Source organism: Linepithema humile, chromosome 1, assembly GCF_040581485.1.
Source record: "Linepithema humile isolate Giens D197 chromosome 1, Lhum_UNIL_v1.0, whole genome shotgun sequence".
In the NCBI taxonomy this organism is placed as follows: Eukaryota; Metazoa; Arthropoda; class Insecta; order Hymenoptera; family Formicidae; genus Linepithema; species Linepithema humile.
In genome coordinates, this window is record NC_090128.1 from 24,043,457 (window position 1) to 24,062,434 (window position 18,978).

Consider the following 18,978-nt stretch of genomic DNA (forward strand, 5'->3'; position numbering starts at 1 on the left):
TGTATCGATTGATCATCTTTTGTAGATCGTTATTTATCAGGCAGACAATTAAGTGTGCGTTGTGAAATAAATAGTAGTTTAATCAGTCCCGAAATCTTAATTTAAGCATTTATATATAAATTTCTAAACTTTATTTACTGAATTTTTATAAATCATAAAAATTAAGATTCATAAAATGAATTAATTACGATACAATTAATAAATAGTTGAAAAAAAAGCAATGATTTATAATATCAAATTGATCCTCTAAAATTATTAATTTACAGGAAGAAATACATGATGAATAAACAAAAATAATAATCTAATCCAAAATTTTTATATTAAAGATTACAAAAAGCTTAATTATTGATTTATTTGATCAGTAAATTTTAATTATTCTAACATTCTTTTTTACTTTGTTTAAAGCAGTTGTGCTAATAAATATGCAACCTTGAACATGCATGTAAAAATTTACAAAATACTATATCATTTCGTGAATGAACAGTCGGCTGACATGGGTGGCGATAAAAATCATGAATTTTCTGTTTTTGAGGTAATATTTCAATAATGACTGAACCATGATTATGTCATGCGCACACATTACTAAAACAGAAATTACGAATGGCATGATATCCAATAACGTCATATTATTGTAAACATGCTGACGATTTATTTAAATTAATCAGCATCATATATATATATGACGCGTTTTTAAGAAAAAAGCACACGATTCGTGTCGAGTCACACGACGGAAATCTTAAGCTACAAGGATGTCGTTGCCAATTTTCCTTCTCGCAATTCTGGCATCCGTAAGTGCCACGATGCTAGAATCTCTGCTGACCTCATTGCCAGAGTTGGATCCAAAGGATCGGATCCCGGAAATCGAGATTGCGCCAACTCCTGCAATTGGTCCTGAAGATGCGAAGCTCACCACCGTGAGTGCAGGCTATTGTTCTTTCAAACATCAATTTTCCGCGACTAGATATAACTCTGAAAAAAATAATTTATAAATGCAGAAATAATTTTTATCAGTTGAAACATAATGATCTCTTAAATAATAATTTTTAAACAAGCATTGGTTTAATAATTAAAAGAAATACTATAAAAGATTAAAAATATATTATTTCTATCCATTTGATGAGAAAAAGAATATATTGACAAAATAAATATAAATCTATTTTTCAGGTTTCTTTTTTATTACAAATTTTTATTGATTTTACTGAATATTGATATAATATTTCGTATATTAATAAATTATGTTTAATAATAACATTCAAGAATAAATTTCTTATTATGTTCTCTAATTCTTGCTAATTTTTTGAACTTGGTTTTAATTAAAATTATTTTATTTTCTAGATAGAACTGATAAGCAAGAATGGTTATAATGGCGAACTACACACAGTAACCACTTCCGATGGTTATATTTTGGAATTACATCGAATAACAGGTCGAGCTAATTCCACCAAACCCAAAGTGCAAAAATCCATTGCATTTGTAATGCATGGTATTCTTTGTAGCTTGGCAGCTTGGGTTCTTGCTGGATCCAAGAAAAGTTTAGGTAAGGAAAGTAAACCTCTTAAAATGCAATATTAAAATAAGAAATATTTTTATTTTTGACACTGATTGTGAATAATGATTTTTATGCTAATTGTAGATTTGTTTTTTTATATTGTTTTTAAACATAAATTTAGAAGCAAAAGAAAAATAAATTATGAATTTTTATTTATCTATTTGCGTTCTAACTTGTATTTGCTTTTATCATTATATACTATTTCATCCTCCATATTTAGGATTTATTCTTGCGGATGCGGGATATGATGTGTGGCTCGGTAACGCGCGTGGCAGTCTGTATGCTCGTGAACATACGCACTCTTCTGTCAAAGAGAAGGATTATTGGGATTTCAGGTAAGAATTAATATATATTACTTTTAAATTACATCTGATGAAGAGCAAATAGAGCAAATTGTTGAACAGATATAAAACTATGTTGGCAATTGCGTGACGCACTTTAAGATAAAATTTAAGTTGGTACCTAAGATAAAATGTGAAAGTTTTAAAGTAGGATTTTTGATATATTGTTAATCTTATCTTTAAACGCCATATGTTTATTATCATTAGATGTGGATAGGAGGATTTATTATTTATTTTCTTAATCTGAATCGCGCGAATGAATAATCATGAGATTTCTTGACACATGATAACGCCAATGATATAACTGTAATAGGTTCATTATAGTTATATCTGTCATCAAATTTTATCTAATCGTAAATAATATGGTAAATCTTGATATATTGGAAATTCTTTTTTCGTGTACATGTTTTAGAGCAATGACAATATTGAGGTTCATGGTTTTTAATTAATTATTAAGAATAATAATTAAGAAAGAAAATAGGTTTTCTAATTTTTTAATTAATTTCAAGTGCACTGTATTCTGCTAAAATTGTTAAACTTTAGGAATATCAGTTTTTTTATTCTAAAATTTATATTTTGAGATTTTTTTATCTTGATGACTACATAATCTTTTATCATGAATAACATATGGACACACGTTTTAGTGACGAATTAATAAAAAGCCGATAACTCTAAAGAAGTGGCTCGGCTTCAGACTTGTATTTTTGTCTTCAAAGATAATAAATGCAATCTTGAAAAATCTATCTCTTATTGATAATGTGTGTGTTATCTTGTCAAAAAGAATTTAATCACACATTCTTAATCAGTCATGTTTTTCGATGTTTCGATTACGGCAAACACTCAAGACACACGTCAAAAGTATTATCACAATATCTCTAATTTTATGAATAAAGAAGCGAGAATAAATAAGATATTACATAAAAACCGGAAATATAAAATATAAATAAGATATAAATATAAATAAGTTATAAATACTTATATAGTATTTTGAAAAGCACATGTCACATGCAGTATTTTAAACATAAATCAAATTTTTGTAATTTCTGTAAATAGTAATTTGTAATATTCAATATAAGATATTTTGCATATCCCAACGGCAAATAATTCATGCAAATTCATACTCTTCTTACATATTGCAGCTGGCACGAGATTGGCACCCGCGATCTTCCGGCGATGATAGATTACGCACTGGAGACTACTGGACAAGATCAACTGTTCTACTTAGGGCACAGCCAGGGTACCACTTCCTTCTTTGTCATGGCAGTGGAACTACCCGAGTACCAGAGCAAAATCAAGGCGATGTTCGCCATGGCTCCGATCGCTTACTGCGGTAGAATGAAGAGTCCCTTCTTGCAGTTACTGTCACAATTTACCGTCACCATGGATGTGCGTAATTCCGGCCTAAATAAAAAAATTATGAACAATCTGAAACGTTTCTTCTGTTTTACTAACGGAAAATTCCTTTGCAGAAAATGTCTTCATTAATTGGCGTACACGAACTCGCTCCTAGTAGCGAATTCACGAACACAGTTCAACAGATAGTGTGCGCGGAAAACGCTATGACGCAAGCAATTTGTTCAAATACGCTCTTTTTAGTTGCTGGATTCAACCCTAAACAAATGGATAAGGTAGAATACTATCTTTAATATTGTTTTTTTTGCAGTAAGACGACAAAATTTGTATTGACTTTTTTATTATAGTACATTTCTATGTTATTTTTTAATAATATTGATAAAATTTAATCGTGGCATAATTGCTTTTATATAATAAATAATTAAAATATTTCCATATTGTCAACTGATTAATATTATATGTAAGCTGTTATTAATACATATTTATAATATTATTGTCTTTGTAGAGTCTTTTACTGGTGATCTTGGGACATGTTCCCGCTGGTTCATCCGTAAAGCAAATCATTCATTATGGACAACTCATCAGATCTGGTAAGTTTAATCATATTAATGTATTTGCGTTATGTAATGATGGCGAAAATATTTATTATATTTAAATCGATTGAGTATTTACTAAAATTTGTAATAACAAATCTATCATTAGGGTTACTTATTTCTCCGGGGAAATTTAAACAGTACGATAACGGACCGATCAGTAATAAGAAAGAATACGCATCGCTTACTCCACCGAATTATGATGTGACCAAAATTAAAGTGCCAGTTGCGCTACATTACAGCAAGAACGATTGGTTAGCGAATGTCAAGGTTTGTATCTCTTTATAGAGCGGTAGTCCGTTTAATTTTGATCTGATATTTGATATTTCTCTCAAAAATATTTTTTGACGGAATAAAAAAATAACATTGATTACACAAATGTTTTCATCACAATTTTGCCGCAGGATGTGGAAAAACTATATGGCTAACTGGGCAATCCTATCGGTAAATTTTTAGTGCAAGATAAAAAGTTCAATCATCTGGACTTCATGTGGGCAAAGGATGGGAAGAAGCTTGTCTACAACAAGATATTAACCCAAATGGCGAACTTTAAAAAATAAAATATTAACATCTAATTGTTTAAGTTTTGCAATAATTAAATTGATAAAAACACAAATACATAGACGAAATTATTTTGCAAATATTTAATATGTTTGCGCATGATATAATTGTTGATTTACAATACATTGTCATCTGTCTTGATAATTTTTGCAAAATTAATTGCATTTTCATAATAACTCTCATAAATGTTAATTTGAAATCTGATGCATATATTTTGCGTTGTACATATTTTTGTTTCTTATTTTTTTATCATGTCACTTATCCATTTTAATATAGCATTTTTGTCTATTGTTTTTATTTCATTTATCAATGATTTTGTTGATATTTTATACTTTGATAACAAATAAAAATTAAATTTTGTTATTTATAAAAGTTTTATAAGATACGTGAATTGCTCTGCAACATTATGGATTAATATCTAAAAATGGTATTGAAAAACTATCAATAGTTCAAAATTTGTAATTTGTATTACGGTCAAAAACTGATCTAAAATAAATAAATTTAAAAAATTAAAATAAATAAATACTAAAAATTAATTAATAATATTAAATCAATAATCTTCAAAGTCGATGATTTCTAAAAATATCTTTTTTTTTTTAATAAGAATTTCCAAATAAATATAATTACATTGAAAATTTTAATATTAATTTACTAATACAACTCATTATATCATTAATAATTGCTACGATTCTTTTATTCTTTTTTTAGAATGATTTCTGTCCCGATAAGAAATCAAACAAATTGATACGCAACATTGCACACTTGCACTTGCAAACAACTGCAAAACGCTGCATCATTACGTGGATAAAATCCATAAATCTTTCTTTTCGCGATGTGTCAATTATGGCACGCATTGATTAAAATCAATAAGTTATCGAACCAAAAATTATGGTAGATTAACAGATGTTACCTGATAAGATCGCATAAAACGTCACTCCGATGATATTTTTAGTAAGCAACCAGTACTATACATATATACGCGCATTCAGGAAAACACGATTGAATTCAGGTGATCTCTGATTCAACGATCTGCGTGACGAGTGACATAATGTTACTGCTGATTATTGTTTCTTTGATTCTGGTGTTTGTGGGTGCGACACCAAACTATTCGATGAATTATTTGGTGGATCAGATACCAAATATTCCAGCAATAGACAAGATACCGGCAATCGAAGTATTCGAAGATCCGCAGTTTTTCGTATCTGTACATCCAGATGCAGAGCTTAGCGCTGTGAGTAAAACTGTCAATTTTTTTCAGTTATCAAGTTTGTGCATAGTAAAATATAAAAATTGCAGAAAAAAAATTGTACGAAAATTTTTAGTTAAAATATTTCATTATCTTACTAATAGAATTATTGATAATTTAATCAATTTAGTGTGAAAAAAAATTAACCAACCGACTTTTAATAAAATTATTTTTTTAGAATTCTTAATTAAATTATTTTTAGATAAGATTCTGGACTACTGTAAATATTAATAAATTTAATTAAATCTAATAACGACCGTTTAACTTTTGTCGTTCTTGCCAATTTTTCGATAGTTTAAATTAAAAATGTATTTTATGCAGCTTGAACTGATAAAGAAATATGGCTATAATGGCGAACTGCACAAAGTGGTCACTGTCGACGGTTACGTTTTGGAGCTACATAGAATAACAGGGCGATTTAATTCTAGTGCGGTACAAAAACCAATTGCGTTCGTGATGCATGGTCTTCTGTGCAGTTCAGCAAGTTGGGTCCTTTCTGGACCTGAAAAAAGCTTAGGTATTATAAAATAAATTAATTAGTGTTTTTACTTTATTTATGTTTCGTTATTTTTGTTTAAAGTTACGATGGCAATCGTTGTTTGTAATTTTCTTATTATTATATTTTAACTATTCTTGAATTCTTAGGATTTATTCTATCGGATGCGGGATATGATGTGTGGCTTGGTAACGCGCGTGGCAATTTGTATTCCCGTAAACATACAACCTTGTCCACATTAGATAAAGAATACTGGGATTTCAGGTAAAATATTAAACATACATATGTGTGTAAAGAGCAAAAATGATTAATAAATAATTATATTTATCTTGCACATTGCAGTTGGCATGAAATCGGCACGCATGATCTTCCTGCGAAAATAGATCATATCCTGGAGACAACCGGTCAAGAAAAGCTATTTTATTTAGGGCACAGCCAGGGTACTACTGCTTTCTTCGTTATGGCAACGGAATTACCCGAGTATCAGAATAAAATCCAAGCGATGTTCGCCATGGCTCCAGTTGCTTATTGCAGGAGACTGGAGAGTCCTGTTATACAATTTATCGCAACATTCTCTGGCCCTATTAACGTATGCAGCTTTGATGCCGATAGAAAAAATTGCTGAATGTCTGTTTATGGATCAAATTTTATAAACCGTTTTGTTGTAGGTGCTGATGAAATTAATTGGAAAGCACCAATTCGAGCCTTCTGGTGAAGCTATGAAGATATTTCAAAAAATAGTCTGTGCGGAAGGTGCTATCACACAACCCTTGTGCTCAAACGTGCTTTTCCTAATCGCAGGGTTCAACAAAGATCAATTTAACAAGGTATGATACCGCTTTTTATTATATATAAGGGTGGTCCATTTAAAATGTTACAAGCTGTTATCTGTGAAAGTACGCATTATAACAAAAAATACTTCAGACAAAACTTGTATGGTTTGAAGAAGGTCAAATAATAGTAAAGTTAATTTTTGAAAAAAATTAAATTTTTAAGGTCATATAAAGGTCAACATTAATTTCTTAAATGGAATGTTTTACTTTTAATAGCAGATTCTTATAGTTGACATCGAGATGTTTCCAAAATGGTATAATTAAACCCCCTTCCGTTAAGAACTTTCTGATTTATTAGTTTTTAAAGTTGACAAACATTGATATTATTTAAAGTGTATCGGGTGATGATAAAGTGCAAGGCTTAATTCACACCTTCATCTGTCTTTCTGTATGTATCTGTATGTAAATGTAAGCACATGTGCTTGATTAACGTGAGTCTTCTTTCCTCTCACGGGGTGCTTGATTAGCATGAGTCCCCCGTTTCAACGAAAATTGCAACAATGTCTACAATAAGAAGGTAAATTTTAAACATTAATTGAATTGAAACGAAGAATTCTGATGTGTGTGTGTGTGTGTGCAAAATGTACACAAATGTGAGAGGCAAGAGAGCTCACGCTAATCAAACACGTGCGCTTACATTTACATACAGATACATACAGAAATACAAATAGAGATGTGAATTAAGCCTCGCACTTGATACACTATCATCACCTGATACACTTTGAATAATATCAATGCTATCGTAACTTTAAAGACTCATAAATCAGGAAGTTCTTAATGAAAGGGGAAACATCTCGATATCAGCTATAAGAATCTGCTATCAAAAGTACGGCATTCTACTTAAGATTAATGATGACCTTTATATAACCTTGAAAATTTAACTTTTATCAAAAATTAACTTCACTATCATTTGATCCCCTTCAAACCATACAATTTTTGTCTAAAGCATTTTTTGTTATGATGCGTACTTTCACAGATAACAGCTCGTAACACTTTAAATGGACCACCCTGTATATATATTTCATTATTTATTGCACAATTTAAATTATAATAATTATCAAATATAATACTCTCTTTTTCAGTCTAATTTTTTCGTAATTTTATTAAATATAATAAATAATATTTAATAAATAATTTAATAAATAATATTAATCTTATGTGTGTGTTTTGTTGTAATATTTGCAGACTCTCTTGCCGATAATCTTGGGACACACTCCCGCTGGTGCAAGTACAAAACAAATAATGCACTATACGCAACTAATAAACTCTGGTAAGCATCCTCTTCTCTTAATGTGCTTCCGAAGGAGACATTTTGCTGAAAAATCTAAAAATTGTGCCAGATACAGATCTGAAAATAAACTTTGTTGGACAATTAAAATTTACAGAACACTCGATCTTCTTCATTTCATTTGTTTTGACAATTTATCAATCAAGATCGAGTGCTCTATTGATGTCGAAAAATGTAAAATGTCTAACAAAATTTATTTTTAGATATGTATTTAACAGAATTTTTAGGTCTTTCAGTAAAAGTGTTCTTTCCGTACATTATACTTTTATAAGAATCGCTGACTGTTTATCGCATTCAAATCTGATAAACATTTTTTTTAATTTTATAAATTTATGATAAATATATAAATGTAACAATATGCGGAAAAATTATTATCAGGGACGTTATTTGGGCCGGGAAAATTTAGACAATATGATCACGGACTAATCGGTAATATGAAAAAATACGGTCGGCCTAATCCACCAAACTACGATCTAAGCAAGATCCAAGTGCCAGTCTCGCTGCATTACAGCACCAACGATTGGTTAGCAAATATCAAGGTTTGTATCTCTATGTCTAATAGTTTACATTTTTTCGTTACATAGTAGTTTACTTAATTCATACATCTTAAGTCAGAATACTGATTCTATCTAAAAAATAAAAGATTATGAGTTTGTATTATAAATAGGAAAAAAGAAGCAAAAGTAGCATATGATGAAATATAACTTGCAAAAATTCCATTCATATTTTATGCAATTTCTTGTTTTTCGATAAAATAAATTTTCTAAACATATTAAAGATGAACTGTTTTATATATATAATATATATATAATACTGTTTTAATTGCATAAATGTATTTCATACATTTTAATTTTTTCTACAGGATGTAAATGTGTTGTATAAGGAGCTAAGAAATCCCTTGGGTAAATTCCGAGTACCGCATGAAAAATTCAATCATTTAGACTTTATGTGGGCTATAAACGTAAAGGAACTTCTGTACGAGAAAATATTAAGTTTAATGACACACTTCTCGCAATGAATTGCGAGAGTGCATCAAATCGTATCTTCCAAACATTGCGAAAATTAATTTGCACAAAATTTTAGAAATTTTTTGTGAATAGATTTATCAATGAAATTTATGTTGTAATCAATGTCTGTATTTAATAGCATATTTATAGACTTAAATTATCATAGTAGATTTTATTTCATCGCAAATTCTTAATTAATTCTAATAGAATTTTCTCTTTATAAAATATTCTACCGATCAAAATAAATTTTGTTACAATACTAAAACGTTATGTCAAATAGAGAAACAATTTTAAAAAATTATTTTTTTTAGTTGTGTTACTGAAAAAATTTTAATTACTTTACGCAATTGATATTGAATAATGTTAAACTTTTATAGATTTCTATATTCAATCATTGGTATGATTAGTGTAAGTCTTAATATTTGCTGAGTACTGTTGATAAGTCTAATTATTCCAATATTTATGTATTAAAGATATTATGGAATGTGATAATCGCGGGCGTTACTAAGCAATACGCAATATACGCTTCAGCGTAGGGCGCAAAATTTTATTAAAAGGACGCAATAATTTTTGGAATGTCCAAGACATGGAAAAATACACCGCTTGATTTGCAATGACCCATTCCTATTTGACTGAATGCTGCCTGCTTGTAAAATTTCGTTTAATCGCGTGACCATCAGAAAAGTATGACCTTTCTTTTTTGTTTTGCATATTTTTATAGCTGGGGCGCGCGAATGATTTCCTAACGACCCTGATAATACGTTAATAATATTTTTAGACTTCTATGTTTCTTAATGAGAATTCTCTGTTGTACTTGTAGCTTTGGTCTATAAGTGATTTAGCAAGAATTTGTATAACTAAAAAAATATAGAACTATGTTGAGAATAATATAGCAATAAACTAAATCAAAGCAAATATCGATAAATTATTTTGTATTTAATTGTTTAAATTCTGGAATAATTAAATTGATAAAAAACACAAATACATAAACGAAATTATTTTGCAAATGTTTAATATGTTTGTGCATGATATAATTGTTGATTTACAATACATTGTCATCTCTCTTGATAATTTTCGCAAAATTAATTGCATTCTCATAATAACTCTCATAAATGTTAATTTGAAATCTAATGCGTGTAGTTTGCGTTGTACATATTTTTATTTCCTATTTTCTTATCATGTCACTTATCCATTTCAATATAGCATTTTTGTCTATTGTTTTTATTTCTTTTATCAACAATCTTGTTGATATTTTATATTTTGATAATAAATAAAAATTAAATTTTGTTATTTATAAAAGTTTTATAAGATACACATGAACTGCTCTGCAACATTATGGATTAATATCTAAAATAATTAATATCTAAAAATAATACTGAAAAACTATCAATAGTTCAAAATTTGTAATTCGTATTACGGTCAAAAACTAATCTAAAATAAATAAATTTAAAAAATTAAAATAAATAAATGCTAAAAATCAATTATTATAATAATATTAAATCAATAATCTTCAAAGTCGATGATTTCTAAAAATAGAAATTTTTAAAATGAGAATTTCCAAATAAATATAATTATATTGAAAATTTTAATGTTAATTTACTAATACAACTCATTATATCATTAATAATTACTACGATTCTTTTATTCTTTTTTTAGAATGATTTCTGTTCCGAAAAGAAATCAAACAATTTGATACGTAACATTGCACACTTGCACTTGCAAACAACTGCAAAACGCTGCTCATTACGCGGATAAAATCCATAAATCTTTCTTTTCGTGATATTTCAATTATGACAAGCATTGATTAAATACTGAGAAATCTTTCTGGTTTCTTTCTCAGCCCGCATTTTTTTTTGCATAAGTAAGCGATACAAATGATTCAATTTCTGTGCCAGCACGGCTCTATTATGGCGTGCAAAAATTTTGCACGCCGGAACAAGATCGTGCGCGTAGCGTGTTGTTTCAAAAAGACAGGATTTGTATACGTATAACTTTATCGTGCCGTCAACGTGCTACTACAACATTACTGCGTGTCAGCTATAAAGCCTAACGTCGTGCCGGTAACGTGCTGTTTACATGATTTGTTTCATGTAACTTCACGAATTTAGACACACTGTCTCACATGAGTGCAACGTGCGCGCACGGCGCGCCGTTTCAGAGCTTCACCGTGCGGATATTGTGCCGTGCAAATGCTATCTGGGATTAATAAGTTATAGAACCAAAGATTATGGTAGATTAGCAGATGTTACCTGATAAGGCGTAAAACATCACTTCCGGTGATATTTTTAGTAAACAATCAGTGCTATATATATGCGCGCATTCAGGAAAACGCGATTAAATTCAGGTGATCTCTGATTCAACAATCTGCGTGACGAGTAACATAATGTTACTGCTGATTATTGTTTCTTCGATTCTGGTGTTTGCGGGGGTGAAACTAAATTATTCGATGAATTATTTGGAGGATCAGATATCATATATTCCAGTAATAGACAAGATACCGGCAATCGAAGAATTCGAAAATCCACAGTTATCCGCATCTATATATCCAGATGCGCAGCTTACCACTGTACCCAGTGAACATTTTGACGTCTTAAAGTAGTCTCATAGTCGTCCTAAAATAGCTTGAACGTCTTTAAAATCTGTCAAAAATACGACTTTAAGTCGTCCTAAGGTAGTCTTATGTCCCGATTTTTGACCTCCTTAAGTCATGTCTTAAAGACGTCAATTAAAACGACCTTTAAGACGTTTTTTAGTACACCTGGACGCAATTTTAGACGTTTTTAGGACTTGGTTAGAATTGATTTGTGAAATAAATTATAGAAATTTAAATATATTTTAAAAAATTATATTTATTTTAAAAAATTTTAATTTACACTTCATGCCGATTCTGAGGAGAGCGCAAAACCGTCCTTATCGTCGATTACTGCAAAATAAAAAATATTAAATTAAAATAAACATTTATAGTACATAATTAAATATTTCTTAAAACTTTACAAATATTTATAATAAAACAAATAATATTTTATGCATTATAATTTATACACACCGTTCTTTGTTCTCCTTTTTTTAATAAGTAGTTTATGCGATCTCCTGCGTGCCGTAACCACTCTTGTATAACCTTCTGCGCATCAGTAAGAGTGCATTTTTCTGTGCTACATATATAATCTGAAACAATTAGAAAATAATTTTTTTGTTAAATAATACATACTTTTTTAAAAAATATGTGTATTTATAATTGTTCTTGTTTATAATTACCTATAATAATGCTGACAAATGAAGTATTTTGTATACCTCTTGATTGCTTTTGCCCTGTCCAAGACAACATCTTCGCTACATTATCATGAACTGTATATTTCATGATATTTCTGATTTTATTGGCAAACGATTTGCCTCCAATTTTAGCTAAATAGTTTTTCTGGAATAAAGACAAATAAAGTAGTGATTATATAATTACATACCAACTGCGCCGTGATACTAAGAACTTAAAAGCATTTTTTTTAAATTATAAAAGAAATGGATAAAACACTTACAAATTGTTTTCGGATGTCTCTATCGTTTTGTAGATCCTTCTCAAATTCAAGAAATTTTTCTATTGTTGAAAGTGGAAAATCTGGCAACAAATTTGATTGTATTGTGACCTCCTGCTTAGTTTCCGGATTGATAAGGACATTCATAATCATATTTAGTTTTCGAATCACTCTAGCTTCTGATTGACTAATTTTCTGACTAATTTTCATTTCAGTTTTTAAACGACATGAATCTATAATAGAAATAGGAAAGCAGCATTAATTACTAGACACTCTGTAAATTTATAATTAATATATTCGTAAAAAATATTTATAACTAAATTATTAAACTTACTGCAGCAAGTACGACAAACATTTTCATCGTTATTAATTGCCACATCGAACTCCCATTCAAGAGGAGGAGTATTAACATGAGGCGGATCTAAAATATAATAATTTTTAATTATCTTGTTTCTTTTCAGATTTAATTATACATACCATCCACTTCTTCATCTCCATAGTTACAAATACTGCTTGCACTACAGGGAGAAATCGGTCCTGATGAATTGTTGTTGGCTGTTGTTGAGCTTTCTGTACATTAGAAATCAAATAATGTTTAGTTTTAAAACAGTTTCTTTTATTATTTACTAAGGCGCTGTGTGTGTGTGTGTGTAAAAGCAAATACGTACCATTTTGTTCTTGTTGATTAATATCACTGAACATTAAAGTACAACTAGCAGATCGCATAGAAGTGGATACATTTAAATTGTGCTTAATTGCACGTTGCATATAATTACAAGGAGGATCTGGCACACAAGTTTTTCTTTTGGCACATGCTGTAAAAAATTGATTAATACTACTGTATTAAAATGTAATTTGTTATTTAATTACAATAAATATATTTATGTAAAGTTAAAAAAATAATAAAAATAAATGCAATAACTTACTTTCATCACAATCATCTTGCAATTCATCATAAAATTTCGGTTTTTTTATTAATCTCTTTTCTCTATCTTGAGAACAAGGTTGACTCAACATTTCAAATTGTCCATCTTCTGAAGTAGAAATATTTGCTGCCTTTTTCTCCATTTGTCGTGCCATTTCATATGTGTCTGCAAAAAATTATGAAGCTTTTCAATTAAATTTTTCAGTATCTAACGTCTTCATATATTATATATTACATTTTTAACATATACATGTACATGTATGTTAACAATGTTAACAACTTATTTATAATTACCATACGGCCCTGCAATGCGTCGATAATGCTTTGTGCTCCAACTACTATTGGGCGGAAGACTTTTCTTAATAGCTGTACTAGCTTGTTTTATGGGCCATTTAAAAGTTCTTGTGATTTCGTTGATCCAGAGATGTGGTACAATTGAACACCAGTCATCAACAAAAATAATGTAATACATCTAAAATAATATTTTACATATTAAAATATTTATAATAGATAAATATTTATTTCATATATTCAAAAATAATTATTATATAAATATTTAGCAAAAAATACACATATTAAAAATTACCTTCATGTTAAATATATTTTGATCACTTATAAAAATTTTCATAGCTTCTACATTAAATGCAGAAGAGGCATTACATAGTACATATCATTAAAGAAGACTTTAAAGCCTTTTATGTAAATTTCTGTTAAATTTACTACTTCTAAATCCAGTGTTTCGCCATTTAACATGTGTATATTCAAATTTTGTGAATTGCAAGGATATGTCGGTATGGGTCGAAGATCAATATATTTTCTTCCCAAAACAACTGGAATGTCATTTTTAAAACCAATATGTTTAATACAAAGAACCGATCCATCTTTTAAGTAGCAGCAATTATTTGGAGATTTACATGTGAGCACAACTCAGCTAGCAAGCTCACGTGATAATGACGTGACTTTTTGATTCGCAATTACGTCAATTATGACATAAAAGTAACGTGATTCTAACGTACATATCACGTGATTATGTCACATCTTATTGACGTCATTTTATTACGTCAGGTAGACGTGAATATATAACTAAAAAAGTATCAACAAAAGATCTCTACATGACGCATTAGAGATGTTATTGTAAATTTAAAAGGAAAATAAAATACATTAAATAAAGAACAATTGTATCAATGTATTTAAAAACAATAAAATTACAAATGTCCGAACTAATAATGTTTTTTAATGCTGTTGTTACGTCCTGATAGATGTAGAATTTTTTTCGTTGGGCTCGGCGATCGACGTAAACGGACCTGACCGCACGAGCCGAGCGGCACGTTTAGGACTTGCGACGGGTCAGCGACTGGAAGAGTCGTTTTTACTCCGTCAACAAGTCAACCGCTCGTGGTTCCCTTTTTGGGTCAAGGAATTGAATCCCTATTACCCGGGGCGGAACCTTTGTGCGCAATTTGAGAGGGAAGGTGTGAGGGGGGTGACGAACGAGGAGGGTGTGGTTAAATGAAAAAGAACAAAAGTTTAATTTATTAAAGACAACATTTTAATTTGATTGAATTTATAATTAGGATACAAAAACTTAATTCTTAATCGCATATATTAATAATTTTATTTATGTATTCTTTACAAGTGTGTGTGTGTATGTGTGTGTGTGTGTGAGTGTTTTATTTTTCCGGAGGGAGGACAGAAGAAATAATAAAATAAAGAGAAATGAACTGACTTACTCGTTGCAGAGTAGTTTCGGATCGCGTTGAATATGTTCGGTGGTTCTGAGCAGGCGCCCCGTTGAGGGAAGGTGTTGTATAGGCGTCGGACCCTTTTGTAAACGAGTGGGCACCCTACTGCGGGATGGTGTCGTCAGGGTGATGGGCCTTCTACTTGAGATGCACCACGAGATGGTCGCGACAAAGTATCAACTGATTTTACTCTTTGATTCGCGCCCCCGAACTACTCGAAAAACTGTTTCGAGAAACTGAGCTAAACGGAATAACTGCGCAAACTGCTTGAAAAACTGTGTGTGATTGTGTCCGGAGCCACCAGAACACGGGTTTTTATACTTTTTCTTTGGGGTAGATCCCTTTGGAAAATCTTAGGTTTTTGGAGCGGGGATCGAATAGGAATTAGTCTTGCGAGAAAATTTTTAATGTGGGGGAGGATGGCGTCATTTTTAGCTAATAGGATTGGGTTTAGATGACTAGGTTACTTGAAATGAGATAGGAAGAAAGAGGCCCTAACGAATAAGGAATAGCGTCGTTTCGGGTCCATATATGATGGGGGTAGGTTTTTGAGGTGGCGTAACCCGGTTGGTGTTAATTAGTATAGGTGGGGTGCATCTCAGTGTCTTAAGATCTGGGTGGGCGTAGTCTTTAGACCATACGATGGAATGATGGGTGGTCTATAGAAGTGCTTGCCCCGATTCTCGGCTTTCGGATTGGGTGGTTAAGAATCGGTATATAAGTTCGCAAAGCCTTGGGTCACTGATCTAATAAATTTGACAGTTTACGACTGTCGCGTGCCCTTGGTGTCGCGTGGAGAGTGCGACTAATGCATCTCGGTTTCCCAGACCTACTAAACACGTGCGCCGTATCAGGTGTCGCGCCTTCTCGGCATGCGACTGCGGTCATTCCCCGATCGTTACTCGGTAAAACCCTATCTACTAGCTAGAGTTCCCGTAGGTGGAATCCAAGAGTATGACTAGTTGGTGCCAGTTTTTTCTTTTTATCTCTTACTCTAACCGTCTGGAGTCGGTTAAGGACTCCAGCTACCGCGAAGTTTTGACTTTTACGGTTTTTCTGGCGACGATAGGCACGCTGAGCGGCCAAGGTATTTTAAAATATCCATGCTATTTTTCTCCGTGAGAAGATTCGAGCTCCTGGTGTCTCATGAGAAAAACAGCTCTGGCGTTATAATATTTCTTAAGAGTTTTGTTGGTTCCGCGTTTACTAGGTCTGGTATTTAATGAAAAGAAAAGAATCGTGTAGTCTGATCAGGACGTAACACCCCCCACCTTAGACAAATGTTGGGGGTATGCAACATTTGCAATTAAATTAAAGATAGATTCTTTTCTTTTCTCGGTTAACATTCCCATTTGAGATGCCGAATCGTTCTTACACTGCTTGTTTGTTAAAGAGAAGGAAAGGAAAGGCGACCTCCAAAACCCCTTCCTTATTCCTTTCGTTCTTTTTGCTGTCGCTTACATACTGCATATATTTTTTCTTTTGACTCTATTTCTAATAATAAAAATCTACTATAAAGGATTTGATGAAGCCTTCTTCCGTGGAATCCTTTCAAATGTTCGATAGAACATGGTAAAATGAGTAAAGAAAAGAAAAGATGGAGTTTTATTTACGTGATAATCGTGTCCCAGAATGTCACGTGCAAAGGTCCGTAGGTCAGTCCAACCACATGTACCCTTTTATTGTTTTTCTGGGTAGCCACTTATCTTCTCCATCCCTTGGTCCAGCTCGGCTTTCATCTTTATACAGGAACCTTTTTGTACAGTCTTCTCATCTTCAATGTTATTAATAAAGTTTCCGCAACCTTCACATAGGTTGATCTCATGGATCAGGTAGGGTAATGTGATAGGTGCGTATTCAAGTTTGTCCTTAGTCACCTTAGTCACGGATTGTGACAACACTGGTGACGGGAATTGTGGTAGTCTACCACAATTAATGTATTTTCCCACTCAGGGCGGTCGTACATTAAGTTCCGTGAGCAGCGGGCAGGCTCCAGGGTGATCTTTCAGTGTGGCGTCAAGTGGATTAGTGGCACATTACTCTTCGATATACTATATGTATAGATCTTTTTTCTTCTTTCTCTCTCCTTTTTTGTATTTGTAAAAGTTGGTACTTTGACATTCTATACTGTGACTGATCATCGAGTAATTCTCCCTATAGCAAATTGTTAATGAAAAGGATTCCACTTTATCTAAGATTTACTTATGAGAGAATTATGGATATGTGAAAATCCTTTAAGTATACGACATTATTTATTTATGTATGTATTAAGTAAAATATATACTAGAAGTTAATCCTACGTCTAAGTTAATTATTTTGCTTATTTACTTAGATATATATATATGCTTTAGACGTGTATGTATCTATATATATGTATATATGTATATAAGATTATATATGTTTGATTATTTATTGAAGTAGATAGTAAAAAAGAATTTTTTTTTTTTTTCTTCCCTTTTTCTTTGTACTATATATATATGTTTGATATATAGAGATATATGTATATATAGATTTTTCTTAACATTATTTTAAACGTGTATATATATACGTATTCATATATATATGTATGTATATATATATATATAGGTGTGTGTGTATAATATTATGGTTATTATTTATACTATTGAATATATATATGTATATATATTTATGTATTTTCTCTCTTATAAGAGATAATTAGAGATAACTTTTTATAAAAAATATTTATATAAAATTTTTTTTTTTTTTTTTTTTTTTCTTTTTTTTTTAAAAAACTTTTCTTTTGCCTAATAACAAACACAATATATATATGTATATATTTTTGTTATTCTTATCAGTTATTATCTGTGATTATAGAATTAATTATGTATATATCCTTATGCGTGATAATAAGGGTGTGGTGTTTAACTCAACGCGGATGGTACGGTGTGTGTGGCTATATTCGCTATTTTTTGCGCGACTCCTAATTCTATTAATAAGTCTCTGAGGTTGTGGTAGACGTTGTTAGTTTCGTTCTTAATATCTAATTTGATGAGTGCACCTTCGTCACGAATTGGTTTGATTATCTGCATAATTCCGGTTTGCTGTTCGGCGATGCTTCTGGTAACATTTATGGCTCTGCGGGACCATGTGGGTCCTGTGGTGGCAGGGGCTGTGTAGGCTAAGCTACATGGCACGGCTTGCCAGAAATGTTCTCTAAACCTCTCCTCGAGATGGTAGAGTTCAGCGATTGCATGGCGGACATACACGCCCCAATCTCGGAGTCCTACCTGCGCTGTCCCATCTCCGTTCATTTTTGTAACGATGCCGCGTTGCCATCCTCCATTCGTTTCGAGGGCAACAATGTCGCCTAGTTTGTATTCGAATGGAAAAATCGGCGTTTGTTCATCCGCTGGTTGAAGTCTTCCATCATTTTTTGGAAAGATTCTTTACTATTTTCCAGGTGAATCCAAATCAGCGTGGGCGAAAACACCCTGATTATTTTAACAGCAAACGGCGAGCGGCTCAGTGTTTGAGTATCGAGGTGTTCGATCTCCAT

The 18,978-nt window shown here is 31.3% G+C and overlaps 4 protein-coding genes across 6 annotated transcripts; 3 read left to right on the forward strand and 1 right to left on the reverse strand.

The window, feature by feature from the left end:
* The first annotated feature begins 749 nt into the window (after positions 1–749).
* Positions 750–2,107, forward strand: LOC136996905 (gastric triacylglycerol lipase-like). The gene is made up of 4 exons (XM_067347746.1): positions 750–914; positions 1,336–1,537; positions 1,770–1,884; positions 2,098–2,107. The coding sequence occupies exons 1-4, from the start codon at positions 750–752 to the stop codon at positions 2,105–2,107; spliced, it is 492 nt and encodes a 163-aa protein (XP_067203847.1).
* Positions 2,108–2,174: 67 nt separating this feature from the next.
* LOC105667315 (lipase 3-like) lies at positions 2,175–5,447 on the forward strand. Its single transcript, XM_067361097.1, has 5 exons — positions 2,175–3,276; positions 3,360–3,518; positions 3,749–3,833; positions 3,946–4,106; positions 4,241–5,447. Exons 1-5 carry the CDS (start codon positions 2,998–3,000, stop codon positions 4,262–4,264), a joined length of 708 nt encoding a protein of 235 aa, XP_067217198.1. The 5' UTR covers positions 2,175–2,997; the 3' UTR covers positions 4,265–5,447.
* LOC105667306 (lipase 3-like) lies at positions 5,446–9,367 on the forward strand. Its single transcript, XM_012359027.2, has 8 exons — positions 5,446–5,628; positions 5,965–6,160; positions 6,289–6,403; positions 6,482–6,728; positions 6,808–6,966; positions 8,158–8,242; positions 8,639–8,799; positions 9,123–9,367. Exons 1-8 carry the CDS (start codon positions 5,446–5,448, stop codon positions 9,276–9,278), a joined length of 1,302 nt encoding a protein of 433 aa, XP_012214450.1. The 3' UTR covers positions 9,279–9,367.
* A 2,070-nt stretch (positions 9,368–11,437) lies between these two features.
* LOC137001898 (uncharacterized) lies at positions 11,438–13,978 on the reverse strand. Of its 3 annotated transcripts, XM_067361093.1 has the most exons (8): positions 13,721–13,975; positions 13,463–13,609; positions 13,272–13,364; positions 13,129–13,215; positions 12,798–13,027; positions 12,523–12,682; positions 12,314–12,432; positions 11,438–12,190 (listed from the first exon to the last, which is right to left on the reverse strand). In XM_067361093.1, the coding sequence occupies exons 1-8, from the start codon at positions 13,872–13,874 to the stop codon at positions 12,188–12,190; spliced, it is 993 nt and encodes a 330-aa protein (XP_067217194.1). In that variant the 5' UTR covers positions 13,875–13,975; the 3' UTR covers positions 11,438–12,187. The 3 variants fall into 3 exon arrangements, with proteins under 3 accessions (XP_067217194.1, XP_067217192.1, XP_067217195.1); XM_067361091.1 differs by lacking the exon at positions 11,438–12,190 and having other exon boundaries at positions 12,198–12,432; positions 13,721–13,976; XM_067361094.1 differs by lacking the exons at positions 11,438–12,190; positions 13,129–13,215 and having other exon boundaries at positions 12,198–12,432; positions 13,721–13,978.
* Positions 13,979–18,978: the final 5,000 nt, after the last annotated feature.